Here is an 11234-nt window from a genome sequence, read left to right as displayed (position 1 = left end):
ATTAGTCCTCTGCCCAGCCCAATCCTGGGAACCTTATTCACTACTCTACCTGGGAAATTCTAGTGCTGAATTTCTGACAAGACTTTCCTGTGTGCAACACCACCTACTGGATTGGAGGTGTAACTGCATATGCAGCACCTGTTCAGTCAAATGGCTCCTCATTCATCTAGAGCACGAATAATAGAATCATAGAGTTGAAAGGGACCCCCAAGGGCATGGATACAGCCAGGATTTTTGTTGGAGGGGGAAACTGATGTGATTGGTCAATTAGTTAAGTATTTCTATTGTTTTACTTGATCTAGGGGAAACAGCTGCCCCCTGTCTCCCCTTGGCTATGTCTATGCTTGAGGGTGATCATGTTCAACCCCCTGTATTGCAGGGATCTCAGCTAAAGCATCCATGACAGATGGCCATCCAACCTCTGCTTAAAACCCTCCAAGGATGTCCATGTTTATATGCCTCTGAACTGCATTAGGAGATTTGTGTAAAAGGTAAGGCTTTCACTGTATTTGATCAATGATATCTGAAAAGCAGGGAGTTAACATTTCAGTGACTAAATCATTAGTTTATTAGATAAATTTGCATTCTTCCTAAGACCTTCTCGGTTGACTTTATCCCAGGCGAATGACTTTGGTGTCTGCATATGTACATCCATCATTTATGGGGGGGGGGGGAATCTTTGCATATCTGTAAGCGCATTCCAGGCTCACAGTGATTATTTGCAAAACCATTTGGCTTTTGTTGAAACAACAAAGAATTGACCTGTCTAAATTTTGGAACAGCAGAAGCAGCTCAGCATAACAAATGGCTGTAAACAGCTGCTTAGCAATTCCAGTAGCAGAGTAGCTGTCACTGTCTACTGAAAGCAAGCTTTTATGAGGAACACTCTAAATTCCTGAGGCATCCTCCTTCACTTATGGGTCATAATGTTTGCCAAATAGAGTAGGACACATGCCGCGTTTGGGCATGTTTTCCTCATCTGCCTTGTTTCTGAAAGGTCCCATTAGGATGTCCTGGGAGCTGGACCAGGCTTCCTCTGAAGTATTACAGCTATTATGCTATAGCCTCCCTAGGGAGGTTCACTGGTCCATCTCACTGCTTAGTTTTAGGGCAACAGTGTGTTGTTGTTTTTCACTTGCTCCAGAAATGTAATTAGGTGCTTTCTGATTTATATTATTGTGTGTTACCCTTGCCACGATTCAGGCCTTTTGCACAGAAACACACAGAGCAGAGACAGGGAGCTGGATCCAGCCAACAGGTAGGATTCTGATCTCCTCCTCTCTTCTCACCCTGCAGGTCTTGCTTGACCACTGTGACTCACATAACATTGCAATGACCACCTGTCACCTTCCACCACCTGTCATCACAGCCACATCTTTACCTGCTCCATACCTGACACCATATATGAGATTAGGTGTGGGGCAGGTAGGTGTGGCTGTACCCAAACAGTTTCAAGGGCCAAACTGGGAGCTCTGGAGAGCAATGGATCTGAAGTTCTCCACCACTGATATATTGGAGGGAGCGTGGTCCTGCACACTAACTGGACCATCCCCATCTCCACAGGCTGCAGCTTCACACCTTCGTGCATTGGGTGGGAGGGCCAAAGGAGGATTCCTCATGAGTTCAGGTGAACATGTGAATAATCCTCTCTAGAAAAGGGAGCTCCAGTCATGCAAAGTGCCTGATTGTGTAGATGAGTCTACCAACATTCAGCCAAACTGCCCTTCTGGCATGGAACTAATGGATGGGGATCCTGGGAACAGAGACAACCTTCCCCTTTCATGTATTCTTTGAAGGCAAAGGTTAAAAGGATTCCTTCATTTTGCTGGTATCTATCTGGTTTGGTCATTTTCTATTTTATTCATTTATTAAACAATTATGGCCTTGAATGTTCCATATTTTCTTGCCTTGGGTGTCTTTGGGAAAAGATGCATGAAATTACTTTCCAGAAACAAATGACTACAGCAGATATTGCCTATACAAGATCAAAAGGTCATACGCATTCAGACTCCTCTAGTGGAAGCTGATTGTTGACAGAGTGAACCAAGAGGTCAGAAATGATACTATAATTGGGTGCTTTTGGTATCACTTAGCCTACACATGATCCCTTGCTGGGGAATATAGGAATAAGAAACTTGAAGACAGAATTCTGTTTGAATCTCTCACATGCCATTGCTTTTCACTCTGCAAACTTTGATACCAATGAGATGATTGACCAAAGCCTCTTAGTAAAATTGCGAGCACCACTGGGTCAAAAATGGGCCTTGTGCAAGTTCATGCAAAGGGAGGGTAATAACAAATTGCTTGTGGCCTCTGATTCTTCTTTTTTTTTAATTTCCCTTTGGGGCAAATTAAGTTTCTTTACCTCAGAGATGCGGGAAAGATGTTGCTTTGGAAGAAGCTGCTTCAACCCAGAGGGAAACTGTTAGAACATGACCAGGCGAATTTACCTTTTTCTCTCTTTCCAAAACAAGATGCAACCTGAAAAATGGTCATCTTTCAAAATTTGCGCTTCTCCAAATTTTGCAGTGCAGTTCTCCAGCCAAGTAATGTGTACAGAAATGCAGTTGCTAGGGTAAGGAACATGTATAAAAACATATTTAGTGAAAATAAGTATTAAAATGCATCCTATTTGGGGAAATTTGTTTGCAAAAAAAATCTGTATATTAGGCAAAATCGCATATTGTAGAAAGATGGTGGTGAATTTTCATAGGGACTTTTAAAAAAATGCAAACTTGTACAGAAATTTGGAGAATTGAACTTATTACTGAAAAAATGAGAAACGGGGAGAAACTGAAACTGACATGTCTGCCCATCCCTTGTTGTCACACAGGGCAGAGAGAAGCATCAATAGGAGTATAGCATCTAGATCAAGGGAAGTAATAGTGCCATTGTATTCTGCTCTGGTCAGACCTCACCTGGAGTACTGTGTCCAGTTCTGGGCACCACAGTTCAAGAAGGACACTGACAAACTGGAACGTGTCCAGACGAGGACAACCAAAATGGTCAAAGGCCTGGAAACGATGCCTTATGAGGAATGGCTAAGGGAGCTGGGCATGTTTAGCCTGGAGAAGAGGAGGTTAAGGGGTGATATGATAGCCATGTTCAAATATATCAAAGGATGTCACATAGAGGAGGGAGAAAGGTTGTTTTCTGCTGCTCCAGAGAAGCGGACACGGAGCAATGGATCCAAACTACAAGGAAGAAGATTCCACCTAAACATTAGGAAGAACTTCCTGACAGTAAGAGCTGTTCAACAGTGGAATTTGCTGCCAAGGAGTGTGGTGGAGTCTCCTTCTTTGGAGGTCTTTAAGCAGAGGCTTGACAACCATATGTCAGGAGTGCTCTGATGGTGTTTCCTGCTTGGCAGGGGGTTGGACTCGATGGCCCTTGTGGTCTCTTCCAACTCTATGATTCTATGATTCTATGATTCACCCCAGTCTTTACGTCTGAAGAAAGTCTATGCATGTATATGTTAAAATGTGTACCTGGCTACATACAGATGTTTCATTGTCTGAACCTATATGCTCCCTTCCTGCCACGTGTTCACTCATTTGATTTTGTTTTATTTTATACAACACACACACACACACACACACAGAGAGAGAGAGAGAGAGAGAGAGAGAGAGAGAGAGAGAGATGGATTCTGATGGATTAATATAGGCCAGGGGTAGCTAGCCTGGTGCTCTCCAGATGTTATTAGACTACAACTCCCATCATCCCTCACCATTGGCCATGCTTGCTGGGGCTGATGGGAGTCCAACAGCATTTGGAGAGCATCACATTGACTGCCCCTGATATGGGTAGTGCACATTGACTGCAAAGTGAATCTCATTGTATTTACCGAACATCTGTAAAGGGCTGAGCCAATCATGGCACATGCACACAGTCTTTACTATGATTAGCCACTTTGCATAATGAATCGAAATCACTCTCTTCCAAGGTGATAAAGTGGGGTGGAGAGACTTCAGTTCAAAGCATACAGGTTTTAAATAATTTCTGTGCTGATCAGAGAATACACTGAGTTTTAATATTAATGCCAAATCACAGAAGGAAAATTCTCAGTGCTACGGGAGGGCATTTTGCTGCGCAGAAATACTCGCAGGGAGTAGGTAACAGAAGCAGCCCACGATATTGCCTTTCGTTTCTAATGCAACATTCATGCTTGATGTGTCTCTCCTTACCGTCCCAGAATATTGCTGTGCACACTTTGTTCAAGCAAATGCCACAAACAAAGCTGAGCTGTAGCCGGGTGGAAATATATTCTTAGTTGGCAGCCAGAAATGCATTTTTGTTTAATGGGAACCGCAGGGAACTGTGGAAAGGCGTTGTTTCCCTCCCGCTCCCCCTCAAAGTCATTTCTGAAAATGGAACTTCTCAAGAAGCTGAGAAGGGAACAATGCATGTTGGCGGAGGTGAGAGAGGTGCATGCTGGGTGAAATTGGCTTCAGCTCAGAATAATTCTGAGTCTGGTGCATTCAGCAGCCCTGGGCAGGATAGGATTGCTGAAGGCAGAATGCAGCCTTCCAGCATGAGATGCCTGAACTTGACAGGTGGGACAAATGCAGAAGGACACACACACACACACACACGACAAATGCTGTGTTTGAATTATCGTGCCTACACCCCCACACATTGCCACTTTCACAGGGCCAATGTCTTTGCACTGAAATAGCTGCCACCAAAGGAAAACTCAGTTTGGAAAAATGAAACCCGGAATGAATAAATCATGGAGGGGCTCTTCAAGCCTTGACAGTTTATCCAAGGCTCTTTGGGTGGTGAAAGACAGCACAATGCTGAGCCTGGAGGAGGGAGTGCCATTGTTCGAGTGTGTTTATGTGCCACATGAGCCCCTCACCTTGGATTCATGGTTTCTTTTTAAAGCAAGCGGCGCCCAGGTTGGCCGTCTGGGAAGGAGGTGGGAAATGGAGGGGAACAAGCGGCTCATGCAGGTCATCCACGAAATGCGCTCAGAAATCATCAAGCTAGAGAGAGAGAACAGAGCCCTCCGGGGGCAACTGACATGCAGCAGGCAGAAGGCAGCAAAGCGAGAGGATGGAGAAGGGGCCGAAGACAAAAAGGACAAGGGCTGGAGCCTCGCAGACTCAGTCGAAGAGGCTGCTGCCTCGCCAGTGACTCTGCGCAGGAACGTCTCGGCAGGCTCTGCTCTGACACTACAGGAGCAAAAAGGTACCCATGATTCCTGATGGGGCAAGTTATGGCTGAACCGTTTTTTAGTGACGCATCCTGGGCTCGAGGAAGAGGGAGGGTAGCCAACATGGAGCCCTCCAAATGTCATTGGATTCAGTTCCCATCAGCCCCAGCTGGCATGGGTCAGGGATGAGGGGAGTTGTAGTCTGGAGGGCACTGTGTTGGCTAACCCTGAGATGAGCTAAAGTATTCCACTGATAGTCACAAGCTGCTCTGGGTAGGCCTCAGGAACTCATCCTGTTACACTCAGAAATTAGGACAGCAGTGATTATTATTACTTTTGTTGTTTTTGTTTTTATTTATTGAATTTATATACCGCCCTGTACCCAGGGGTCTCAGGGCGGTTCACAGAATGAAATCAAGCACAAAATACCTAATAAAAATAAAAACAACATCCCAATAGCACCCCCCCAAAAAAAAACCATATTTCAAAAGCAGCTGTTGTAACGAGGCATGAACTAAAGGTTGGATACAGAGTTCTGATATTCCAGTCTCCCAAATCGAGGCAGTCTAACTGACATACAAATGGTTTGCTAATTATGTAAATCAAGTTGTGAGTTTGAAAATGGCTAAGCACCACCATCACTGCTTTTTGTTTACCTCATGCAGCCTCTTACCTTAACAGCAGGGAAGTGGAGTGTTGTTGTTGTTTTTCAAAATAACAATAATAATTTATTCAATTTATATACTGCTCTTTATCCAAAGATCCCAGGGCGGTGTATGGCATTAAGAACATAATTTACATAGCATAATTATAAAAGACAATAAAAAACAATCACAGAAAAATATCATAATAGCAGTCCCCCCACATTTAAAAGGCCATAGATTATTTAAAGTGTTGGGCTTTCCTTTCATGTTACATGGAGAAGGCTGGCATTCGACCTTGCAAAGCCTAAATGAAAACTAAGATGTCTAAAGATGGAAATTGGCAATACTTTCCTGAAAGTAAGCCTCAGGCTGGATGTTTTGCCACTTGAGGTAAAAAAATAATAATGAACCTACCACTGCCTCCAACAGCCATGGGTGCACCATGCTACAAGTCACCACCATGACCGCGATGCAGGTGTACCATTTAACCATCCTGTTGCTCCACAGATGAGTCTGTGGAGGAGAAGGCAGGGGCACAGCCATGTAGGAGGAGGGGGGGCAAGCATCAGGCTCCTTGGGCCCAGACCTTCCACCTGAGGCGACCGCCTCACCTCGAGGGCAAGCCTCATTAAAAACATAGAGAGATCTCACTTCTGAGTAAATTCTCACAGGAATGCTAAGAACAGTGCAAGGGGGGGATCAGGCTCATTTCCCACAAAACCACTAGGGAGAATGGCGCCAGGACATTTTGCTTTCTGTCACAGGACAGAGGGCAAGAGACTTCCTTTTAAAAAAGGAGAGAGAACTAGAAATCCAGTCCAGCTAATGGTGTAAATGGGCATTGGGTGCCATGCCTAACATCTGGCCAGCTGGATAAGATGGCACCCCTAGCTAAGTAGCATTTTGCAGCATATCAAAAAGGTCTTTGGGAATGGCCAAGAGCTCAGCACAAGTTGCACATAGTAATAATACTGTGGGGGGTATTTTTTGTTTGTTTGTTACTATGGTATGTATTTTTGTGTTTTTATATTATTCACCACCCTGTGATCCTCAGATGAAGGGCGGTATAGAAATTTAATAAGTAATGATAAAAAATATCTCAAGGAAGTCTCCAGATTGCAGTTTAATTGGTCTTTTGCATTTGCAATCAATTTGGCTCCAGTACTGGCTGCTCTGAGGGACGCGGGTGGCGCTATGGGTAAAACCTCAGCACCTAGGACTTGCCGATCGTTAGATCGGCGGTTCGAATCCCCGCGGCAGGGTGCACTCCCGTTGCTCAGTCCCAGCGCCTCCCAACCTAGCAGTTCGAAAGCACCCCCGGGTGCAAGTAGATAAATAGGGACCACTTACTAGCGGGAAGGTAAACGGCGTTTCCGTGTGCTGCGCTGGCTCGCCAGATGCAGCTTGTCACGCTGGCCACGTGACCCGGAAGTGTCTGCGGACAGCGCTGGCCCTCGGCCTGTAGAGTGAGATGAGCGCACAACCCCAGAGTCTGTCAAGACTGGCCCATATGGGCAGGGGTACCTTTACCTTTTTTACTGGCTGCTCTCACATGTAAGGATCTCCCCTTGTTCCCTTGGTTCCAGTACAATTCAGGTTTCTCTCTTTTTTGGAGATTCTGTACGACAGGAAGTGAGGGGGCCTATGTCTCACAGGCTAGGTCTGACCCACTGGTGAATTTTGTCAAGCCCACGATCCAGTCTTTCAAAGGTCTCCAGCAAGTTAATCTGCACTTTTCAAGGGTAGCACTTCTCGGGTTGGAGGTTATCAGCCAACCTGTGCTTTCAGAGGAATACCTTCTCGGGTGAGAAGCTGGTCAGTGCTATCTAACAGTGGAGGTTGCTCCATTAGGATGCATGGGCAATTGTCCCACCACCTCAGTCAGATTCCAGCTAATCTGTTAGGTTAAGATTGTCACTCCTAGCTCTTAATGAGAAAGGTTTTTTATTTTTTATTTATTTTTTAAAAAAGACCAAACTACATGGATTACAATCTTTGCACAGGTAGCATTATGACGGTGAGGCGTTATTCCATCTCCTCATCTGTGCCTTCGCTCCCTGGCAACAAACACCATAAATCTGACAAGAGGAATCCATTCAAGGGAGCCCTAGATGTGAAGGAGATAATCAAGCAGCCGGCCTTTCCCACAGATACGCAACTAACCAACAAAGAAGAAAAAGGAGTTGCAAAAATTCCATCCGATTGCCTCTCCAGCAGTACATCCAACAAAAGGAGATCTTTCCAAGACCATGTTTACAAATGCAGGTAGGCCCGAATGAAATGATGGTTGAAGCTTCAAGAAATCCCTTGTCAGGTTATTGAAGAATGCAAAAGTCTGGTATACCTGATGGCTCCAATCATTTTATAATGTCAGAAGCTGGCAATTTCATATCATTGGTATTGCTTCCTACAGCTATGGGACTGGACCTGAGCATATTTAATTGAAGAATGAGCTTGATAAATCTCATGACCATATCCATCCATTAGACATCTATTTACGAATTAGTTATTTTATTAAGAGATTTATATTCTGCTGTTCACCCAAAATTGATTACAGAGGCTTACAAAAAAAAAAGTCAAAGCATACCCGGTGCAATATTGCAAGCTGTAAACAGGGATGGAGAACCTGTGGCCTTCCTGATGTTGCTGGACTGCAACTTCTATCAGCTCCAGTCATCAGGGATGATGAATGTTGTGTCCAACAGTATCTAGAGGGCTACAGAGCCCATATCCCTTGTGCAAAGCATGTCAACTTTGCAATGCCAAGTTTCACTATCATGGCAATCAAGAGGAAGCTTACGTGACTCAGGCTGCAGTCCTAAACACAATACCTACAACATTCACCTCATTGGCTATAGTAGGATTTGCTTCTGACTTAACATGTATCAGATTACAATCTCACTTGTAGAATCACAGTCCCCTGTGAGAAGCATTCCAGTTATCCCACTGGTGCCTTTGGGGCGTGCACATCTATTTAGAAGAGTTTTGGATGTCTTGACTATAATTAGCTTCCATATGAGGAGCAGGAGCATCAAGAAACACTTTTGCCCTATTCATAAGAGGATAGCTTCACCAGGACCCTGAAGCTGCACATGAATGTTAACTCTCAAGCAATGCCCAGTATTTGCTTCAGAAACATTTGGTAACAATGCGGAGCCATATTTGCAGATGTAAACCCTTTGCAAGCATATACAAGTGCATGGTGCCCTCCAGATATTGTAGCCAAACTCCCACCACCCAATCATCCCATCCATTGTTAGGGATGATGGGAGTTGTAGTCCAGCAACATCTGCAAGGCTCTACATGGCTAGTCTTGTTATAGTGCACTGTGGCTTTGAAGTGGTTATTCCGTGAGTCTTCCACATTGAGTAGTTGTTCTTATAAAAGGAATGCTGGAGGATTCATCTAGATGATTAGGAAGTGCAACCTACACCATGGGGAAGCAGAAAGGAATTCAAATAATTATTTTTAAAACATTATAGTCTGGGATGGATTATCATGCTTTCCAAAAGAAAAAAAAATCCCCAAAAGGTATACAACATGGGTCTGCAAACTTAGGTCCATGGGCTGGATCAGGCCCAATTGCCTTCTAGATCTGGCCCACAGACGGTCCGGGAATCACTGCGTGGATCACTAGCACGTGTGTTATTTCTCTCTCCCTCCCTCACACGGTGGCGGTGGCGGCAGTGCCTCCTCCCTTCCTCCTCCTGGCTTCTCCCTGCCCTGCCTAGAGGAGGAAGGGGGCTGGGTTTGTTGGTGCCAGCAGCAGCAGCGCTCAAGCGGCCACCATTTTAAGCAGCCCCTCTCGGGAGCCCTTTCGCACAGCACTCATCATCCCTCCACTGCTGCCGCCGCCAGCCCCTGCTGCTCACAAGACACAGGTAAGCAGCCACCAGGGCTCATGGTGCTCTTGCATCCTTTTCCCCCAAAAAAATATAGTCTGGCCCCCCACAAGGCCTGAGGGACAGTGGACCGGCCCCCTACTGGAAAAGTTTGCTGATCCCTGGTATACAATCTAGGACAAAGTTGGCAACCTGTGGCCCATAGATATTATTGACTATGGCTATCATCAATCCTGACCATTGGCCATGCTGGCTTGGGCAGATGGAAGTCAGGGTCCAACATCTGGAGAGCTAATGGTTTGTCAGCCCTATCTAATTCAGGATACGTTTGCAATGATAAATTATGTTGTATTGATACATTAGTGATCCAGAAGGTAAAACATAGCGCATAACATTTTGTTCCAAATATCTTGCACATGTTTCTTTTTTCCCTAGGGGTAAAGTAAAGGCTGTCAGTTTCCTGTTACCCATGGACATGTCACGTTATTCAGAAAATCAAGGCTCTTTCACATGCTCGCAAAATCAGAACACAAAACAGTTAAGCACCATTATTGAAAAGGACATGTGAGCCGGTGAATATTTAAAGGGCCACCGTTGACTTCAGAGATAAACTCGCCTGAAGCGAGAGCCCTGCATCAGATTACATTTCTGCAAAGCTGTTTGGCAGAATGCCCTCAGAGAATCACCTGGGCCAGCACTGCAGGTCATTGGCAGATTGTTTTGCAAAGGGGGGAAAAAACCTGTGACAGAGACTGTCAAAAGCCTGTGTGAGGAGGGCTGAAAGAAACCCACTGATAACAAATGCCTCTCTGCTGTATTTTATTTTATTTTTTACTTCATGGTTTATTTCCGGGACCCTATTAAACAGCATTTTATATAACAGTGTTCACTGTGGTCTTTTTAAGAGTGTGTACTATAACCTCCCTTTACTGCTCAAACTGCCAGAAATATAGAAACTTGTAAAGAAGAGGAGATAGTGTCTATTTTATAAAGCTTTAAAAAGTATGTGAAAGAAATACAGGGGCGTATCTGTCTTTCAAATAATAAAAGTTTGGTTTGTGTCCATTTGCATTTAGCCCCTGAAACATTCTGACAAATTACTAAAAACATACATATTAAAACATGGTGGATTTTAAGTATTCCCTTTTTGCTATGCTTGCTCATACAGTACCTGATGACTGATATATGCATTTAATTGCTCTTGTAATTAAACTGTTTCTAGCAGGAGATATTAAACCAGGTTCCGTGAGTAGGCATTTTCATTTTCTAAACTCAAGATTTGATGGCTAGTTTCCTCTAGCTAAATATTCCTGAAGAAGGAAGACCATAAGAGCATTGCTGGATCAGACCTAGGGTCCAGACTATGTTATGCTTAAAGTAGACCCAGTGAAATAATTGGGACTTAAGTTAGCCATAACTAACTTAATTGATTTCAGTGAGTCTACATGGAGCAAGATAGGAATCTGGATACAACCCAGGCAAGAGTGAGGTCAATGGCCATGAGATTAGAAGAAGCAAAAGGTCCTCAAAGATGCTTGGCAAGCTGAATGCTGACATTCAAGAGTACTGAAGGAGTTTGTGGTAGCAATCTCA

General features: G+C 44.4%; 1 protein-coding gene across 1 annotated transcript; it reads left to right on the top strand.

Moving 5' to 3' along the window:
- Positions 1 to 309: 309 nt before the first annotated feature.
- On the top strand, positions 310 to 10445 carry CCDC195 (coiled-coil domain containing 195). The gene is made up of 5 exons (XM_083742186.1): positions 310 to 491; positions 1297 to 1425; positions 4885 to 5190; positions 7803 to 8064; positions 10077 to 10445. The coding sequence occupies exons 3-5, from the start codon at positions 4926 to 4928 to the stop codon at positions 10207 to 10209; spliced, it is 660 nt and encodes a 219-aa protein (XP_083598312.1). The 5' UTR covers positions 310 to 491; positions 1297 to 1425; positions 4885 to 4925; the 3' UTR covers positions 10210 to 10445.
- The last annotated feature ends 789 nt before the right edge of the window (positions 10446 to 11234 follow it).

The sequence above is a fragment of the Podarcis gaigeae genome, assembly GCF_964106915.1.
Source record: "Podarcis gaigeae genome assembly, chromosome: 5".
NCBI lineage: Eukaryota > Metazoa > Chordata > Lepidosauria > Squamata > Lacertidae > Podarcis > Podarcis gaigeae.
The sequence above is the reverse complement of the archived record's forward strand: the minus strand, read 5'-3'. Positions and strand labels throughout refer to the sequence as shown.